Genomic DNA, 21752 nt, shown 5'->3' with positions numbered 1-21752 from the left:
ACTTAAATTTTCTGTATATAATCGTTTGCTAAATTCAATCAACAAATAAAGATTGATTTAAAGGCTACAAAGTTTTTAAGCCCACGAATCAGAGATCAAGCTAATAGATCTTTGTGTACCAGTACCATAAGTACAGTCCAATTTCCTTTCCCTCCTAAATAAAACGCATAATTAAAGAAATTGCAATTAATATAGTCGCAGAAGTGTTTAAACCTACGTATTAGAGATTGGGTTTATGAAATGTTGGGTATAATTATGATTTTAAGTCCAATATCCTCTCCCTCCCTGAACATAAAATGTAACAGCTGATTTTGGACAACCCTAGTGAAACGGCCATATTGGTGTGTGCTAACGTGATAGGGCAGACAGTTTCGTTCATTTAACAGCAAAATGTTGGGAGCTGCGGGTCGTGTTGCCTCCGGGCTGGTTAAATCCGCCACCAAGAATTCCGCCGCCGTTAAGGCAAATCTGCCCGCCGCTAGCTCTCGTAAGTGATAATATTTTATTTTGAATTTATATAATTTTTTGTTAAATTTTGCTGTTTAAGATCAAAATTGATATTAAATATGTTTCGTAAAATTGTCCCTATTTTCATTATTTTTGAAGTGTCAAGGGCTTAAATACAATTTAATTGGTATTTTCATTCATTTTAAACTAATTTTATCCATTACAGTAGTGAATTAGAAGGTTTTAAGCTATTTTTCTCATTTAAATTCCATTCCATGGTGGATCAGCTGATCTCTAGATTCGCCATTTTTTCATGGCCGTATTATATATATTTTAACTATATATCAAATATTTGAATTTAAAATCAAATTCATGCCCTAAATAATAAAATTTATGCTTTAATAATTAATTTAGAATAGGAATCGATATAGTTTGTTTTAATAATGATCATTCAAATCCTAAAAATTATCGAGAAAATTTAATTTTAAAAAGGACCGGCTCTTGTTTTCTGAATTACATAACTTACAACATGGCAATTAGGTTTATTTAATAATCATATTAATTATATTAATTGATAGTATTTAAATTGTGGGTTGGAGATTTAATTATTTAATAGCTATTTAAAGCTGCCTTATTTTTCTAGGCAATTAATTTTCCCTATAGGGGTACGTAGATATTCTCGGCTCTTAAGGAGTCGTTAGAGGGGATCTATGTTGTAAAGCCTAACACTTTATTAAAGTAGTTTCAAATTAGACAATCTAGCACTTTTATACATACGGACTACTTTTCTCAATTGTATCAAAATAAATTGTTATAACTGAAAGTAATGTATATAATGTATTTATAGCTTTTTTTTATTTTAGAGCAGCGTCAGTATGCGGCTGCCCCCGCTGCTGCCAAACACCACCGCGGAGAGGTTGTCTCCGTCATTGGTGCCGTTGTCGACGTTAAGTTCGACGATGGTCTCCCAGAGATTCTCAACGCCTTGACGTAAGTTTTAAATTTTCGTGTCTATCTACGATTGTTTTTAAAGTAATGAAACATTTTCTGTTTGTAGTGCAAAAATTAAGCTTGGTTTTACGTAAACAAGAAAATAAGAGTGTAATATCACTCAAATAAATATCATTAGGTATACATTAATTTATCGTCCATTGTCTTTTCCCTTATGGTCCTCTGTCTATAATGTAATGTCTTATTGAAACGTTTATATTATAGGATATAATTTTATCATATTAATGTACCTAGTATTATTTGATTTTCAAATAATTGTTTTTTAGTGTGACAAACCGCGAGCCCAAGCTTGTGCTTGAGGTTGCCCAGCACTTGGGAGAGAACACTGTTCGTACCATTGCTATGGACGGTACCGAGGGTCTGGTCCGTGGACAGGAGGTCATGGATACTGGCTCCCCCATCATGATCCCCGTCGGTGCTGAGACCCTCGGCAGAATTATCAATGTTGTTGGTGACCCAATTGACGAGAGGGGCCCCATCCCCACTGACAAGAGACAGGTGCGATTTATGTTTAGACTGTGCTAGGCTGTTTGTTTTCCAATCTAATTGATTTTCTTTTCTTCCACACCTATCTATTTATTCCCCTTATATACAATATTTTATTTTGAATCCCTCTCCCCTTTCTTCAGAGTAATGGGAGAATTTTGGAATATTTGCACTTGTGTGAAAGACTAATTCAGATCAAAATCTTAACAGTACATTTAATTTGAAGTTATGATATCTAGAATTTTTAAACTCTACTATTTGAAGACATTTTAAAGTATTAGGTTCAAGGATGGGGGTTGTCTATGCCTGACTTGAAAGTTATTTAAAGAGGTAGAGAATTTATTTCTCACCAAAATAGCAAACTTTTGTTGAAAGATCTTTAATAAATTCTCTTTCTAGGCCATCCACGCCGAGGCTCCCGAGTTCAGCGAGATGAGCGTCGAGCAGGAGATCCTGGTCACTGGTATCAAGGTCGTCGACCTTCTCGCCCCCTACGCCAAGGGTGGTAAGATTGGTAAGTGCACATATTAATTTAAAAGCGAAGATTTTTATTATATTCAAAGTTTGTGTAACTGATAATATTAGGAATATACTTGTTTCAAAAAGTAAGGTTTAAGTTTCGTCAAAATTAAAATATTTTTGTTGCCTAATAAAAGCTCTTTTTATTACCTACAGTGAATGTATTGATGAAAAATTCAATCTTAATATAATGTACTTAATTTAAGTTTACAAGTAAAAGGGGACAAATTCTCCTTTAAGGAGTTTTAAAGATTTGATTTGAGTCTTTTAGTATATGAAAACGCATTAGTCCAAAATATATACTAAATAAAATTGACTCCAAATCTTAATTTGTAGGCCTGTTCGGTGGTGCTGGTGTCGGCAAGACTGTCTTGATTATGGAACTGATTAACAACGTTGCCAAGGCCCATGGTGGTTACTCCGTATTCGCTGGTGTCGGTGAGAGAACCCGTGAGGGTAACGATCTCTACCACGAGATGATTGAAGGTTTGTTTTCCACACTTATCTACGATACATAGTTGTAGGATGTCCGCTAGTCTGTGTATGTCGTTCATAAACAAGATTACGATATTTATTTTCAGGGGTGTACCTTTATTCTGCAAATTTGACCCGGCTGAAGGGGGGGGGGGCGGGGGGGTAAAAAAATTAAAAATATGTGGTTTTTTGGGGAGGGGGGGAGGGATATGAAAATAAGAGAACTAAAAGCATTTTTTCCATTTTTCTCCACTCTTTCGTGAAAAAAAACTAAAAGAATATGTGGGAGTGGGGATAATATGAATAAAATAAAAAAGTTTGAAAATATTTTTCAATTTTATTCCCTTCCTTGCTGGAAAAAACTAGGAGGAAAAAAAATAAAAAAAATTAGCAGCTTAGGATAAAAAATGAATTTTCTGCAGAATATACACCCCTGCCTATGAGCAAAGCATTATCTATAATCTTATGATATTCTCTCTTAATCAAGGTTTCTTTTATCTACTCTGCGTTCGACTCCTACCCGGTTTGCAATTACTTTAGGAGCTCTGTATTCGATCAGGAAGAAAGATTGAATTATTATTGCCTGAAACTTTCACTAGACTTTAGGAAAGTTTAATACTACTCCACTGAAATTTTTTAAATTAAAGTCTTATAGTTTCAAGCAGGGGTGTATATTCTGCATAAGATTTATTTTTTTCCCCCTGCTACAAATTTTTTTATTTCCCCCCCCCCCCCCCTAGTTTTTTTCTCACCAAGTAGGGGGGAAAATAGAATAATATTTAAAGAACTCTATATTTTATTTATTTTATCCCTCCTACCACACATTTATTTTTGTTTTTTTTTCACCAAGGAGTTGGGGGGGGGGGGTGGAAAAAATGTTTTCAGTTTTCTTAATTTTTACATTCCCCCCCCCCCCCCCTCCTGAGCAGGGGATCCCAAGTAGGGGGGAAAATGGAAAAATATTTAAAGAACTCTATATTTTATTTATTTTATCCCTCCTACCACACATTTTTTTTTGTTTTTTTCACCAAGGAGGGGGGGGGGGAATGGAAAAAATGTTTCAGTTTTCTTAATTTCCCATGTAGAATATACACCCCTGGTTTCAAGGCTAAAAAATGGAGGAATTTGTGATAGATATATTAATGAATAACTTCATCTGTCTTGTCTATCTTAGGTGGTGTCATTTCCCTGAAGGACAAGAACTCCAAGGTCGCTCTTGTGTACGGACAGATGAACGAGCCCCCCGGCGCTCGTGCCCGTGTCGCTCTGACTGGTCTGACCGTTGCCGAGTACTTCCGTGACCAGGAGGGTCAGGATGTGCTGCTCTTCATTGACAACATTTTCAGGTATTTAAAACGGGGATCTTCAGGGAAAGGACAATCTTCTTATGAATTGATATACATGGCAAATTTTACAAAATTACCCATGTAAAGGTTTTGGATACTGCTAGTTTGAACCAACAAAGCAAAAACTAGAGTTTTTATAGCCAACGAATAAGATGACTTGGTTTTAAAACTTAGTTTTTAAAAAATTGTCGTACAATTTCCCATTTCTCACTAGATTTTCTTTTTTTCCCTTGGGCATTCCTTTTCTTTTTCTCCTCGTGGCCTCTTTTACACAAGCATTTAATTTTTCACCAAATGGCATAATAAATGCAACCATACTAATTTAATTTTCAAAAAGGTCTGTATAATAAAATCCCGTACTGCACCTAACAACCCTATCTTGTTTAGATTCACCCAGGCCGGTTCCGAGGTGTCTGCCCTGCTGGGTCGTATCCCCTCTGCTGTCGGTTACCAGCCCACTCTGGCCACTGACATGGGTAGCATGCAGGAGCGTATTACCACCACCACCAAGGGTTCCATTACCTCCGTACAGGTAAGGATTAAGACATTTTATATCACCCAGTTGTCCCTGAAATTTATTTTAAAAAGGTCGTAAAATGCAAAGGCAAATAACCACACACGCTGTTCATTTTTTTGTTTTACGAATCTTTTTAGTAAATAAACAACTAGATGAAGTTAATTTGTCAATAGAAAACTCCAGACATGATTATATTTCTACAATTAAACCTGTTTAGTTTTAATTCTTTTAAATACTTTGGACAAAATTTAATTTCTAATTAAAATAGTTATTACATCGTATTATAAAGTTTTCAATGCTAAAATAGTAAAAATAAATTACTATATATTTTGACCCAGATGAAACGTTGGCCCTGCTAAATAAACTAGACTCCTAGATTTTCAATCCTTTTACATTTATTTGATACATATTAGTACGGGTTTTATTTTCATTGATCCAGGGAATTTTACGCCATACTGAGAATTCCTTATAATCTATTGACTTTCTATTAATTGTAGGCTATCTATGTACCTGCTGACGACTTGACAGATCCTGCCCCCGCCACAACCTTCGCTCACTTGGACGCCACCACTGTATTGTCCAGGTAGATTAGATTAGATTTATTATTCTTGGGTGTACATACATAGAAAAAAAAAACAACAAAATAATAAATGAATTAAATGAATATTATATACATTTATATATACAGTCAAATTTTATTGATATGATTAATTTATAAAAAAAAATTTCTTCCCAAATGGCAGTTTCCTAAAAACTAGGAAGTATGCAGTAATGTGTATTCACACATTGTTTTCATACAGGCCATATAAATAAGACAAAAAAATAGAAAAAAAGATAATAAGCAATAAATAAAATCATATTGGAGAGGAAAGAATGATAATAGGAAGGATTGATTAGGACATACAAGTCTCACACCATTATTGCAATAATAGAAATTTAAAAAAAAATTTTAACAAATAGATTTTGATTGATTTATCAGATTTCAAACAATATTGAAAAGAAATATAATTTTATCTACATTCTTGACATAATGGGTTGTTACACACTAAAGTTAAGCTTGATAACAAAGATTCTTTTAGATTTTTCATAAATTTTTTTCTTGATTGATTGTGGGTTAATAAATCATTATTACAATGGTTATTCCATAATTCTTGGAAATGATACTTAGGAAATCTTTCAATAGATTTAGAAAAGAAGAAAACAAGTACCTAGTGCTAAGCGTTACCATGAGTGCATTTTTTTTCATTAAGAACAAGTTATAATCTTTCTTAAATAGTAAGAAAAGCTAAAGAAATTTTTAACAGGTTCGCCGTTTCTTAAAGTTTTCAAAATTAAATTAAATAAGGCTTTCATTGCTGCAATTTAAAATTTGAAGTGCAATTGGAAGTGTACAGAAGAGTACAAAGCACAAGAAAACGTTGTTAGAAATCTTGGGAACAAGAGTTCAAAGTGCCCTTCCCACCCGACGTTCACTTTATAGGTATTCCTAAATACTAATAGTGCAAAATTATTTAAGATCTGTTGCTGAGAGAGGTATCTACCCCGCCGTGGATCCCCTCGACTCCACCTCCCGTATCATGGACCCCAACGTCATCGGACACGAGCACTACGGTGTTGCCCGTGGCGTACAGAAGATCCTTCAGGTAATTATTATTAAACATCGAGAAAATTATCAACCCACAAGAAAACAGTGGGGGATCAAATTCGCCTTATTATAAAGGGTGAGCAAAAAATGCGTAATTTTTAAAATTCAAATTGCGCGGCTTTTTTTAATAGTAGAAAAATGTTACGCATACCATTAGTTAGAAAGTGAAAAGATTTTGGTACAAGACAGTTTTTTTTTCTTTATTTCATTTACATAAGGATTTCTTTGATAACAGTTTATATCTTAGAAGATATATTATTTCTTTTTGCTTATATTGTTAAGCATATGACAAAACATTTAGTCTGCCATAAATAGTTGATATTCTAAGATAACTTTCGGGAAATTATATTGTTTGTAGGGATGGGAATCCGTCGAATTTTTGGGCCGGATTCGGATTCCGGATTCTGAAGGAATCCGTCAAAAAAAGTGACGGATTCTTGCGGATTCCGGATTCTTATTTTTGGCGGATTCCGGATTCGGATTCCGGATTCTAGCAGTATTTTAAAAGGCCGTAATTTTAGCCTACAAATTTAGAATCCGGAATCCGCTATAAAAAAACGGATTCCGGATCCGGATTCGGATTCCAAAATTGGCCGAAAATTGGGCGGATTCCGGATTCGGATTCCGGATTCGGATTCCGGATTCGGATTCCGGATCCGGATTCCCATCACTAATTGTTTGTCATATTTATAGGATTACATCTTTTATCCTATATATCTATAAATACGACCAATTGTTTTATGGCTAGATTAACGTATTATGGTGACTATATAAATCTTTTGTTCAGGATTACAAGTCTCTGCAGGATATTATTGCTATCCTGGGTATGGATGAGTTGTCTGAGGAGGACAAGCTGAAGGTCGCCAGAGCCAGAAAGATTGAGAGATTCCTCTCCCAACCTTTCCAGGTAAAGTAACAAGTAAAGTGAAATCAAAGTATTAAGATGTCTGTCTGTACCATAAAGTATTTTAAGATGTTTTTTTTGAATGTGTTCATGGACATATTTTTTAAATTGATTTAAAGGGATTTACAAAATAGAATACCTACCCTTTAATAATGAATCTGCATAATGCAGACTTTTTTTTATGCCCTCAAGTTCATACATTTTCTACCAATTAAGGGGTAGGTTTCTGGTAGAATCCGTAAAGGTGTGTGTTTTAAGGCTTAAAAATAGTAGTAGAACGATAATATTAACTAAATATGTGCATTTCTTATTGAAAAGAACTAAAGACAATTTTTTAAAAAAAGTTAACATAAATTTTTGTCGTTCTATTACTGTTTTTAACTTATAAAACAAATAACCATTACGGATTTTACCAAAAACCTAACCCTCTCTTCGCTATTTGTATGTCACAAAGTACCTTAAAAAAGACTGGGCTCGAAAAAGTATTTGTATATAAGGTTGCTTTATAATTATACTTGCCTACTATAATATGTCAAAAGGTTGCGTGGAGAATTAATTTGTTAGTCATTCTTTTTACTACACGAAAAGCGTATTTGCTAAAGAATATTAAAAATTAGTTTTTTTCTGAAAGCTTAGATTTCATGAGAATTTATCTTTTAAAAATTCTTATTGGACATATGATAATAACTATTATTAATCTAATTCTTATTACAGGTCGCTGAGGTTTTCACCAACAACCCCGGCAAGCTGGTCCCCATCGACCAGACCATCTCCGGCTTCAAGGAGATCCTTGCCGGCAAGTACGACCACCTGCCCGAGGTCGCCTTCTACATGGTCGGCAACATTGACGAGGTCATCGCCAAGGCCGAGAGATTGGCTGCCGAGGCATCTTAAATGCATCAATAACAACGTGTTAAGCATTTTTTCCCGGATAAATATCTAAATTTTTCCACCCAATGTATCTCCTTAAATAATAATCCTCAATTTTTTTGTTGTTAATATTAATACCTCTGTTTGTTTCAAGTCCAAGGAGATTGGAAAATATTTATATTATTACAAGAGTTGAATAATAATTTTTATGTATCAAGTCAAAATGTTAAACTGGTGTGTGAGTGGTCGAAGTAAGTTATGAATAAATGATATAATATAAATAATTTGTTAATTACTATTTTAGTAGTTTGCTAGTATACTATAGAACCATGTTATTTTAAAGAACTACAATTTTTTGTACCAATAAAAATACATAATACGATAAGAAATTTTTTAATGCAAGTTTCATTAATCGCTCATCTATTTCAATTAAGCATTAAATATGCTTTATATTTAAAAGGTTCCTTTTTAAAAGAAATGTCTTGTGTTTATACACGTCTTGAAGCGAAGCTTATCTTTAGTTAGGGTTCGTCCGTAACGTTTCTTTAATTTAGATATGTTAGAATTGTTCCTTCGATTTCAAATGTTGATTCCTTTAACAGTTGAGTACGATTAAGAAAGGTTAGCAACTTTATAATATTTAACAGAAAGTCCGTACGACCATTAAAACTTGTGTTTAACCTTTTTTACAACACTTAATCATCATCCTATTTATTTGCTATACTGATTCCTATTACAATAAGGTACAATGTTATATTGCGTAGCACAACTTTTATTACCTCCTATAACTAAGTATGTCCCTAAACAGTATATTGTAATTAAGCAATTTTGTATCAAATTTATAATTTCGTTTCTACTTATACAAAAGAGTCTTCGCCCCAAGCTTTGGTTGTGCTTTAAATCACTGCAGGTCTAGTATCTTCTACATATATGCCTTAAGTTTAGATCCCGTTCATTTGAGAATTTTCTGAAAAGTAAGAAATAAATGTCGTCATACTTAAAAGATATTTAATAAGTACATTCCCAATGATAATAAACATTTAACCGGATTACACCTCCTTTAGAATGATATAATTTGGTGAAAAGCTTTGACACAACTAGGGTTGGCAATCCGCTTATTTTTTTGACCAAGAATCCGCAATCGACATAGCGGATTCGGATTGTTGATTTTTATGACTTCTGTAGCACTAAAAAAAATTTTCATTTAAAATGTGACAGAAAAAACTAAAAGTATTTTCTCTTATTCATTTGGCACCTCGGGGCTAAAAAAATCGTTTTAATCTTATAATTGTACATTCTATATCCGCGGAAAGCCGTTTATAATACGATGCGAGAAATAACTATTATTGTATATCAAAATCAGGTAAAATGATGGGCAGCATTTTTGTATTTAATTTTCACAGTAGCTTTCATGGTTATTTTAGGTTGGGTTAGGTTAAGTAAAGGTTAAAAAATGGCCCCCATAGGGGCTAGATTTTTTTTATTTACTAAGAGACCTTTCTAGAATCCACAATCCTATTTTTTGGGCGGATTTTTGTAAGAATCCGAATCTGACCCAAAAAATTGGGTGGATTGCCAACCCTACTACCAACAAATCAAAATTCTGTAAAAGTACCCGAAGTTTGAGCCAACTAATAAGCTAACGTGACTACAAAACTTCATGTTCCAAGCTGAACTGAAAAGGAAAACCATTCAGTTCAGTAGTTACAGGGATCCTTTGACACAAACATACACAGATCCGGTTACTTGTATATAAGGATAACAAACTGTTAGAAGCAATATCTCGCGTTTGTACTTATAAACTTGATTACACTTTCAAACTACTGGATATCTATCATTGAGTTACCTAATACCTAAAGAAATGTTGAAATCAGCAAAACATTGCATTGTTTATATTATTAGATTGATATTTCAGAGCAATGCTTTCCTTTATTTTTACACGTCGTCAGTGTGACTTAACTGATAGCTCTGATATTAGAGTAAAACACTAGAGGGAGAAAGGGTCAAATAACTGTATCTCCCCATCGCAATCGTCTTGTGCAACCTTCCTATTGGGTTATAGAAAATTAACTAATGGTATCGCTTATATTAACACAGCTAAGTAGCAGAAAATTATTTAGAAGCAGACGAAAGAGGTCTTTGAAAAATTAAGGGAGGTAGTTGTCTGTATATACATCTATACTATAGATCTGTAGCTTCGATAATTGATATTGGGCATGTTTGAGTTGCTATTTTGATTTTTAACTTTAAATTATCCTATTATAGTTTAAGTAGTAAGCTTTTAATGTCTGTTGCGAAGGATCTCACTAACCGCAATACCGATATGGCTCTCCTTTACAACGAAGTTTCTTACAGGTCCAGTGAAGGTTTTAAAACTATTTTTTAGGAGGGTATCTTCACCCTCCCATAAAAAATGCCTCCCCCTTCCCCCTAAAAAAAATTCTTTTTAAATCTTAAAATGAAAAGTAGTGGGGAGGTCGACTTCCCCTTCTCCCCCATTATAAAATGGTAACAGGTAGTCTGAGTCTGCAGAGAGTAAGGGAGGGGATAATGGATCGAATATTCAATTTTTAAGAGTCTCAGACTTAGGGTACTTAAAGCTTAGGCTTAAAGCGAATGTGCACGAATTCAGCAGGTTCTGACTGACTTTGGGTACTTGCGCACCAATGTCCCGCTAACTATCTGAGTTAATTTTGAATATAGCAGACAGAAAAGATGGCTGGTTTTAACAAATATTTTTTCCCAAGAAAATGTCATTTCATATATAGAAACTCTACTGTGATATTTATGTATTACACAATCTAAGAACCCCCTGAATTTAGGTTGCAGTTAAAAATATATGAGAAGGGTTGACGAAGTTCTAAACACGATTTTTCTAGTGATTAATTACAGAATGTTTACTACATTGTGGTGTATTGGTAATTTAATTTTCTAGTAAATGATTTTTTTCTTAGAACTAATTTTGTTCTAAATTATATTACCATGATCCCCTTACAATTTTGGTCAAAGTTTTTGGATAAATCTGGTTTTCATTGCTTTTCAGCGAAAACTCTTAAATTGAATTAATTACCCATTGTCCCCTCCCTTACTCCCTGCTGAGTCTGTCTCTGTGTATCAAAGGATCTCATTAACCACTGAACTGATATTGTTCTCCTAGGTCCAGGAAAGGTTTGTAACTAATTTGGGAGAGGCTACCTCCATAGAGAAATCGCTTCTGGAAAAAACTCAACGATTTATAATAATGTTTTCTTATTCGTTGGCTCAATCACTTTGGGAACTTTTATTAAATTGAATTGGTTGGTTCAATAAGTTGAGTGACGAGTGTCAAAACGTTTAATAATAAAGATTTTTTGTTGGCTTATCATGTTTGGGGACTTTATTGGATTTTGGTAGATTGATTCATTAATTTGAGTGTTCAAACGTTTCAACCACTAATTGTTATCTACAGAGGGGTAATTTTGTTTAACATCATTGGGATATACATAAATTTATAGTTAATTGTCTTATCCCTTTAGACCTCTTGACCTTGCCGCTATAGTTTCAACAGTCATTCAGTGAATGTCACTGCTCTCTTATTTATTTATCAGTTTTTGAGCTTGTCTTGTATAAATGTTGTCATCCTTGTTATTTTGGCAAGTAACAAAAATCAGAGAATGAGAGAGAGAGAGAGTAATATCAATATCAGTAACAATTTACATTTTTTGTAGTAGCGAAGCTACTATATAATTTACTTTGTCTGTCTGTCTGTCAGTCTGTAATGCTATGGGAGAAATGTGAGTTTCTCGGCAGCTATTTAAGATGGACTGCAGAAGATTCCCTAAACCAATGAGCATCCAATATACACTTTTCTTTGTCTGTCGGTCTTTAAATCATACTACAAAATGTAAATAACTAGCAGATTTGCCCCTAGAGGCATCTAGGGGACCATGAGAGATGGGTGAGGGGGAAGTCGAATTATAGTTTTGAAATTTTTTTCAGTAAATTTGTCGATTTCTCCTGGGAGTTTGGTGGTAACCATCTCCAAAATAGTTAAAAACCGTCCCAAAACAAAGGCATAAGAAGCTGCACTGAAAAGGAGAACCATATTGGTAAATAGATCCTTTGGTACAGACAGACAGTCACACACAGATTCTGTTACTTTTATATAAAGAGAACAATTATAAAACACATACAAAAAATTTTGTGAATAAAACACCCCCCCCCCCCACAAAAAATCAGTCTTTATTATTGACTGCTAAATACTGCTCTTATTTTTATGCTTCCTTTGCGCTTCGCTACTTATGGATGTTGTCATCCTTGTTTTATTATCATACCCTTTTTCTTTTCAATCGTGGCTTCCATTTTCAAATTATTGTTTATGACAGGGATCTTAAGGGATAAGACAATGATAAAAAAAAACTAAATCACCCTTTTTATGAATTTAAATATTAATCGAAAAGTTTGAAACCACCCAATAAAAAATATGTAAAAGTACCCAAAGTTTTTAATGAAAAGAATAAGATTCATCACATTGTGATAAAACTTTGGGTACCAGTGTAATTTACATTCCAATGCCCCTTTCTTTCCTACACTTTCTCATTGCATTGACTATATAGACTTTATAAATATTTATTAGACATGTTGGTACAAACTATCTATCTATTACCTCATACGGGCGAGGCTGCTGGTCATGACACTCTAACGTCAGGTCCAACAACCAAGGATAAAACTATCTATCTATTACCTCATACGGGCGAGGCTGCTGGCCATGACACTCTAACGTCAGATCCAACAACCAAGGATAAAACTATCTATCTATTACCTCATACGGGCAAGGCTGCTGGTTATGGCATTCTAACGTCAGTTCCAACAACCAAGGATAAAACTATCTATCTATTACCTCATACGGGCGAGGCTACTGGCCATGACACTCTAACGTCTGGTCAAACAACCAATCATAAAACTATCTATCTATTACCTCATATGGGCGTGGCTGCTGGTCATGGCATTCTAACGTCAGGTCCAACAACCAAGGATAAAACTATCTATCTATTACCTCATATGGGCGAGGCTGCTGGTCATGACACTCTAACGTCAGGTCAAACAACCAAGTATAAAACTATCTATCTATTACCTCATACGGGCAAGGCTGCTGTCCATGACACTCTAACGTCAGGTCCAACAACCAAGGATAAAACTATCTATCTATTACCTCATATGGGCAAGGCTGCTGGTCATGACACTTTAACGTCAGGTCCAACAACCAAGGATTACTAAGGGGAGCCAAATTCCTTATTATGTAAAGTAACACCCAACAGACAAATAATTCTTTGATTGCACGACCTTATAAAATATTATTTTTTATTTTTTTTATCTTACTTATCTGCAAAGTATAGAATTTATTTTCCAGTATGGCTTCAAATTTGATTATTATCCGCTGGATTAGAACCGGTTCTCAGCGACACTGAAAAGTCATGTATAGCATAGTATTACAGACAATTTTCAAGGAAAATTAAACTAAAAATCATAAAATTAATAACTGTTTTGTTAGCCCGGGTCTAACAAAACTAGTTTTAATCTTTTATTTTTTATTTTAATATCCGCGAAAAGCTGTATATAAGACTATTTTTTGGATAACTATCCCTATCAGCAATAGTTGAAGGACAGAAGAACCTATGGTGCATTTCATATAACATTCAATTCACTTATATAATACAAACTAACCAATAACAGATACCCTGAAGACCATGTATGTACATAAGATTTGGAAGTACAAGGGGGAATAACCACCAAATTAATGTTAAATTATATATATTTGGTTTTAAAAATCTCTTTATTTTGTAAATATTCCATTTAACAAATTGGATTCAGTAAAATTGGAGCAAAATGTTCGTGGTAACGATTATCCCCAAGTCTGCGTTAACCGACAAAAAACAAAAACCTAGGATTGTCATTACTCATTGATACACAATTATCTTGCAGCGCACATATATGAGCGAAAAGACTTTTTGCGCCATTTTTCTTCAGTGAAGCTTTCACTGTGCACTATTGGATCTTAGCTATTACAGATTACCTAATGTCCTTATTCCAATTTATACGGTGTACGAGCATGCCGTGTACAATCAGCCGTTTGGAAGCTAGCATCGTTTAAAGTTCGTAGATATTTGAAGTTACCAGTAATATTTTACCGTGAACAGCACTAGATCAAAAAAAAGTCTTTGTAAAACTCGAGAAAAAAACTGTACTGTACCAAATCCGACTTTCAATTAGCCCTTCATCAAACAAACTACATAATCTACTGCATAAGACATATGGAAGGACGGACACTTTGTATTGCAAACCATTGACAGATTCTGACCATAGTGGAAATTTTCACAAGGGTTTAGGTGATTTATGCACTTGAAAGTCAGGCAATATCTATATAAAAGAATTAGTTGTACATTTAAACTTGCAAATAAAATATCCTTTTATGTATAGAAGTAAGTTTTTTTTTTGTCTGAAGCTTAAGATGTCGGAAAGTTCCTGTTTTAATCGGTTGCATCTTTTAGGGGAGCTTTTTATATGTCTTGATGTGGTTTTAGGCTTTTTACTGATCTTCCACATCCTCCCCTAGAGACACAACCCAATCTTTCCAGATTTTGTATAATTTTTGAGGAACACGACGTCCAGTGACGTCATATTTTCTTTCCCGAAAAAGGGAAGGGGGGAAGAAAATCTGTTCAAAAGAGATGGGGAAAACCCCCTTTTCTCCCATATCTTTTTTTCTTCCCCCCTTCCCTTTTTCGGGAAAGAAAAATATGACGTCACTGGACGTCGTGTTCCTCAAAAATTATACAAAATCTGGAAAGATTGGGTTGTGTCTCCCCTAGAGGATAGGATCGAAACAACTATTACTCTTATAATAAGAAAGAGGGTTTTTTGTCCATCCATTAAGATCTAATTAATCACTCTATCGATTTAATTATCCATTTCCGGAAAGCTTCATTTTGGTTTGGTATAGGTTTTGACCTATTTTTGTTTAGTATAGAGGTGGATTCTTAAAAAAAAATTGCCCCACTAATCGCTTAGTGGGGCAAAATTGTTTTCGTGAAAAATCCTCCATAATCACATAAAAAATCTACAAAAATTAAATAAAACTTATGTTCATAACTCTTCTATGATTTTGTTTATTTTTTGTAGATTTTTAATGTGATTTTGGTGGATTTATCACGAAAACAATTTTGCCCCACTAAGCGATTAGTGGGGCAAACTTTTTTTAAGAATCCACCTCAGGTTTTGACCCATTTTTAAAAAGAGGTCTCTAGAGGTTGGGGACGCAGCTTAAACTGCTGCTAACCACTAGACCAATATGGTTCTTCTTTACAGTTAAGCTTCTTATAGTCAAAGGAAGGTTTATAACTATTTAAGGGGAGGGTACAACAACTCAAGAAAAATAAGCTCTAAAAAATTCCCCCCCCCCCCAATTTTTTTTATTTACTTTTTCTTTTAAAACTGAAATTGAATTGAAATTGGAGGGTCGACTTACCACCCCGAACACACCATTTTTTAGGGGGGGGGGGGGGGTGAAGCCGATAGTTTAAATAAGGAATGAAATAATTCTGTATAAAAGAATAATATTGAATTTACATGTTATATAAGATTGTAATGCAATCTGTTAAAAATTCTGTGGACATGATTCTTGTAAACTAATACAGGGATTAACCATTTCTGAGATATTATGTTGCAAATTTATAAATCTGTTAGAAATTCTGTGGACATGATTCTTATTAACTAATACAGGGATTAGCAGTGTCTGAGATATTATGCTGCAAAATTATAAATCTGTTAAAAATTCTGTGGAGATGCTACTTATTAACTAATACAGGGATTAACCATTTCTGAGATATTATGCTACAAAATTATAAATCTGTTAAAAATTCTGTGGAGATGCTACTTATTAACTAATACAGGGATTAACCATTTCTGAGATATTATGCTGCAAAATTATAAATCTGTTAAAAATTCTGTGGACATGACTCTTATTAACTAATACAGGGATTAGCAATTTCTGAGATATTATGTTGCATATATGAAATTTCGATTTGATAAAACATTTTTACAAAGCATACCCTTTAAAAACTGGATGAACTTATATAATAGCGGAAATCTAATGGGTAAGAGAAAAATTTATTTATATCCCCAAATATGATAAACAAATTCCCCCTTTTTTGACATAAATTATTAGATGAATGAACAAGAAGGGCGTGTATTCACTTTGTATACCAGTGTAAATTCCACTCCAATGTTCCCACCCTCCCTGAGGTATATAATAGTCTCTTTCTCTGTGTGTATCTGTGGTATCCGCCGAGGATAAATGGCAGACACCGGAGTTCAATTAGATTACGGCAGTGTGACAGACGTGGACACCTTACTATAGAGAATCTACGCTTCTCTAGCATTCACCAAATAATAATCAACATCTATTTCAGTTGTCACTTTATTGCAGGTCTAAAGGGTACTAAAGCTATATACAACAAACAATAACTACACAGATAGGAATAAATAATCATAACATAAAAGCATTATAATACATACATAATAGTCAGTTTGGGCAATAATGATCCCCCATCCCTGGAAAGGGTGGGGGGAATTAACAATACAGTTAACCATAATAAACTTGGCAGATTCAATCATTAATTTTAAGCATAGGGAGGGGGTCGTCAGACCCCTTCCCCAGGACTCGGGGGAGGGCCATTGACCCTCCACCGAACCCCGGTCAGGGGTGCCATAGGCATGGCTCACGGTTGCCGAATACCACAACTCTCCCCTCGGAAGGCTGGGAGAGGGTTTCCCTACCAGACTTCCGACAGTGGTTGAGGCCTTCGGTCCGCTCCTTAGGGCTAAGATATATATATACAAACGATAATGATTCAATGGAATCCTAGTGGTGAGTGTTTCTCAGGGTTGATGGGCTCCCAACGTGGGATAGAAGGCAGAGGCTGGCTTTGGTTGGACACGTTGTTCAGCGCCGGCAGGTGTCAGGTTGGCGGGTGGCACAGTTGTTGCTGGGACAGTCAGCAGTGGGGCATGCTGGTTGTTGTTGGCAGCGGCTGGGGCACTGGCTGCCAAGTTGACCGTCTGGGCGGCAGCCTGACCTCCCGAGGGGCCGCGGGGTCTTCCAGAGGGCGGTCCTGGCCTGCCTGGGCGGTCATGCCCGCTATCGGCTGATTGCATGGACACCATTTCCTCGGCTGCTTCCCGGCCGATGGGAATGGCATCCCAGTCTACTGAAAAGTCCCGGGACTTGGCATGGGTGAGCCGGGCTCTGGCCAAGGCCTTCCTGTACAAGGTTGGATGGTACAGGAACACTTGTGACATCGCATTCAGGGCTGCCCGGACACCTCCTTGTGCTGCTGCCAGAGAAATGATGGTCAGATCCCCCAACAGTTTGAGGATTAACAACAGCAGACACAGTATGGCTGCGCCATCTCCCCACTCGTGGATAGCTTGTCTGAACCCAGCCCAGACATCCAGGGCGGCCTCTCCTTCCTCCGCCAGTCGGTCGATGTTGTAGGACACTATCCCATGGTCACCTGTGGCCGAACAGCTGCCCTGCTGAACGCATGAGCCATAGGACAGGCCGGTCAGCATGGCGCTTTTATATGCTGGGAACGCCAGCAGTTGCTGCCAGTCATTCAACTCAGCCTGCGAATACAAGCCCCCTGAACTGAAGTCATCCAGGGGTTCTGTCAACAGCTGCTTAGGCGTATCCAGCGGGGGTGGCCTCTTCTTAGGAGCGGGGGTTAACTCTATCCAGCCTTCCTCCGCGTGCACAGTCAGGGGGTATGTGGAGGAGCAGGGAATCTTGGTGGCGTGGCCGCTATACACTCGTGTCACGGCGTCTACAAACCCTGTGGGCTCTACTGGCACTTTGTCCCAACACTCCTTGTGTTCATGGACAACATATTTGTTGCGTTGGCAGGTAAGCTGGAGCAGGACATCTCCCCTCAGCACCGAGAACGTGCTCCCCTGGACACGCACCGTGTGGGCCGGGTCTAGTTGCTGGAGCTTCCAGCAGTTGGCCGCTACTTCTTCTGCTGCTGTGCTTTTCATGCGGGTCTCCAGAGTAAATCCAATATAACCTGCATGTATCTGGGCCTGCAGGGGGACATCAACATCCCTGGCCGATACTCTGGGTAGCGCTGCCGCGGCTGGGTCAGCTGCCACGAACAATGCTGGATGGTTGGTGGCATGGGCCTCAAAGTCGCAGTTCACTATTGAGGTGGGGTTGGTCATGTTGATGAAAAACTGGGCCTGATGGTCAACCAGGAACGCATCCATCACTAGGCTGGGCTGGAGGCTGCGGATCAGCCTCAAGGGGCAATCTCTCCCCAGGTGATCCCACACGTAGGTTGCTTCCCCAGTGATGCAAGACAGCTCTGAATGGGGACACTCCAAGGTCAGGTGGTCAGATTGGGACTCCACCCGTCCATCCTCTACTACGTAGGTCTCTTCCTTAACCAGCAGCCGTCGCTCCTGGAGCACTAATTCATTGCGGTACAGCTGGCCCTCGAAGTGGACGTCCTCCCCTTCACAACCCACCCCCTCGGGGCTGTTGACGAGGGCGCCCACCATGTCGAGGGTGAAGAACAGGGGATGGTTCAGCTGGAACGTCAGTGGCTGGGTCTTGCCTGGCAGCGTGTAGACTCGGTTCCTGGCCAGGTCTCGGCACGTTTCTGGATCTATCTTGGTTGGCCTCATGAGGGTGGGGACCGAGGTCACCTTGAGGTGACCCCATACCCCACACCTGAATGTCCACTGGGACACAGTGAGCTGGCAACTGTATCCTGTTGTTTCCCTCACCTTGACTTGCTGCAGGACGTGTACTTCATGGCCCAGGGGCACCTCCTGGTGTAGAGGTTCCGTGTTGCACATCTTTTCTTTATTGTAGGCTGTGACGTGGGTGGGGTTGGCGCAGTCCCATCCCACCAGGACGTAGCTGGTTGTAGGCCACACGGCTGCCAGCAGGAGGCCCCACAGGACCATCCACCAGTGAGAGAAGCTTCCAGGCAGCCATCTACCGCGCACACGCGGCTGGGGATCTTCGGCTCGGGTCACGGCTGCTTCTTGGGGCTGGACACGGCTGGGCTGCTCCTGGCTAGATACAAGTTTCCATTGAGCGTTATCTTTGTGTGGCCGGGGCACCCCGATACCCTCCCCAATGACAGACTGGCACGCGACTGGCACTTGCCTGGGTGTCGGCTCCCCTAGCCCCAAGTGGTCCCTTCCCTTGTCCAAGGCATGCCCAGTGGCATGGGGCTGAAGTGCGTGTGGCACAGGCTCGCCCTTACTCACGTCCCTCCCCTGCCCTAGGAACTCAGGTGCATGTGGCACAGGCAAGTCCTTATTTTCCCAAATTTCAATCTCCCCAGCCTCTGGTGCAGGGGGCACAGGCAAGGCTGGGGTTTTACAATGGCTTGGATACAACACATTTATCAAATTTAACTTATCCTGGCTCGACTGGGGTTGCTGGGTAGCTGGGTTCCTTCGGCTGGCAGGGGGCTCTGGATGGCAGGTAGTTGGGCTCTCCCTGCAGGCTGGTGGCGCTGGCTGGCTGGGGGTGACGGGTGTCACCCCTTCCTCTGGGACTGCTGGCTCGTTCCAGGATCCAGGTTTCTCGGTGGCGGCGACGGTTGTCGCCCCAGGCACCAGGTTGGAGGCTGGCTCGTTCCAGGATCCAGGTATCTCGGTGGCGGCGACGGTTGTCGCCCCAGGCACCAGGTGGGAGGCGCTGGATAGCACCCCCCAGTCATCACAGGTGGCGGCGCCGGGTGGCGCCCCATACATCGATGTTGATGCGCTGGCTAGCGCCTCCTGCCTCTCTCGTTCAGCGGCCGCCAGGGCCTCCCCGTGCATCGTCTCAGTGACGCTGGGTAGCGCCCCTCCACTCTTGCTGGGTAGGCTCGGCCGAGCAGGCTCCATCATGTTGAGGCTAAAAGGCTGGGGCCTCAGGACTTCTGGCTCGGCGATGTTGTAGGGTTGCACCAACTCCGGCCCCAGGTGGTTGAGACTGAAGCCCAGGCCAACCCGGTTGGGTTCAGCCGCGCCGCCCAGTACGTTGATCCTAGCTGGAACGGTCCCAAACTGCGGCATCCCTTCGGCTCGGTCCGCGGCTTTGGGGGCGGCTGCTTGCTGCGGTGGTGCTGGGCTTCCCTGGAGGGGCACCCTTATCGGCGGTGCGTCTGCGGCTGGCTACCTGGGCCCAGTCAGCTCTGCACTCGGCCGCCGTGTGACCGTCATAGTGGCAACGCTCGCACTTGGCAGAACGGTCACGGCGTGGCTGGGTGCGTCTCTCCTCTAGGCTAACTTCCATAGGTGTCGGGCAGTCTCGAGCTCGGTGGCCTCTCCCCTGGCAGCGGAAGCAGCGACCTGGAACCTTGTCATCTGGAGAGACCCTCCCCATCTGGTGGAGACCCGGAGCCAAGGAGCCAATCTCCATTGGCTCCGACTCGTCATATTGGGGCAACTGGATGCAGGCAGATCCAGTCAGCCCGTCGGTAGAGTCCACTAGGCACACACCCTCCTTCAGCTGCTTGGTAATCATGGTGACGGTGAACATGGCTCTACGAGTGTACTCAGGTACACTCGTGATCTCATGTCCCATCATGACGCGTTTCACATTAGCGTTACGAATGCCACGATTTAATTCGTCCACCAACAACTCGAGATCCTCATGGCTGTAGGCGTCCCTATACAAGGCACACTTAGTTGATATGTATGCTTGTATAGGTTCTGTCGAGTGTTGCTTGTAATCCCTAAACGCTTGTTTAAGCGTTTGGGATTCAAAAGCAGGACGAAATAGCATTTCACACTCGGCCTTGACCTGTTCGTAGGTCAAGGCTTGGCCTGCCTTGCCAAACAGATGGGACGCCATTTCCGCCGCTTGCCCTACCAGTGACAGTAAAAGGGCGTTGCGGCGGTTGAGGGAGTCATGGGGTGGCACGCGGTAAGCCGCCCATGACATCTCGAGTCTGCGGATATGTGAACTCCAGGATTGCTTGGGCGGTCCTCTAAACTCCGGCAGGTTACTCAGCATCAGCTTGCGGTACTCGGCTGGAGCCGGCTGAGGGTCATCCTGGAGCCATCCTGGGGCTTGGTCGCCTCCTGGCGCTTGCGGCTGTTCCATCGGGTCAACGGTTCAACGGCGGGACGCAAAGTTATAAAGTAATAGAATAAATGGTTTGTCACTTGAGGCTTTCTAGCCTAACAGCCAACACTGTTTTTATCACTAGGTTGGTAGTTTAGTTACAAAGATATAACTTAGCTGTGCTTATCACTAGTTGGATTCTGAGGTTGTAGAGTAGGCTGGTAGGGGTAGATAGATGTTGAGGGTCTGAACTGCTGTCAGGAACTGATTTGGTTTTCCTTTATCACACTATAGATAGGAGGAGGGAGCTTGTAATTCCTTATTTTCTAAAAATACCTCTGCTAGATGCTATGGAGTAGCTCCGCTCCGGTGTGTGTGTGTGTGCGTGAAATCTCCTGCCCTTGCAACGCGCTTACGCACCGTCAAAT

The 21752-nt window shown here is 39.4% G+C and overlaps 1 protein-coding gene across 1 annotated transcript; it reads left to right on the top strand.

The window, feature by feature from the left end:
- Positions 1 to 8503, top strand: ATPsynbeta (ATP synthase, beta subunit). The gene is made up of 11 exons (XM_080151276.1): positions 1 to 487; positions 1311 to 1437; positions 1725 to 1956; positions 2344 to 2458; positions 2800 to 2949; positions 4112 to 4283; positions 4671 to 4815; positions 5298 to 5383; positions 6317 to 6443; positions 7233 to 7352; positions 8064 to 8503. Exons 1-11 carry the CDS (start codon positions 391 to 393, stop codon positions 8241 to 8243), a joined length of 1551 nt encoding a protein of 516 aa, XP_080007402.1. The 5' UTR covers positions 1 to 390; the 3' UTR covers positions 8244 to 8503.
- Positions 8504 to 21752: the final 13249 nt, after the last annotated feature.

This window comes from Acartia tonsa, chromosome 2 (assembly GCF_053477335.1).
Source record: "Acartia tonsa isolate MP-2025a chromosome 2, ASM5347733v1, whole genome shotgun sequence".
Classification (NCBI taxonomy): Eukaryota; Metazoa; Arthropoda; class Copepoda; order Calanoida; family Acartiidae; genus Acartia; species Acartia tonsa.
The sequence above is the reverse complement of the archived record's forward strand: the minus strand, read 5'-3'. Positions and strand labels throughout refer to the sequence as shown.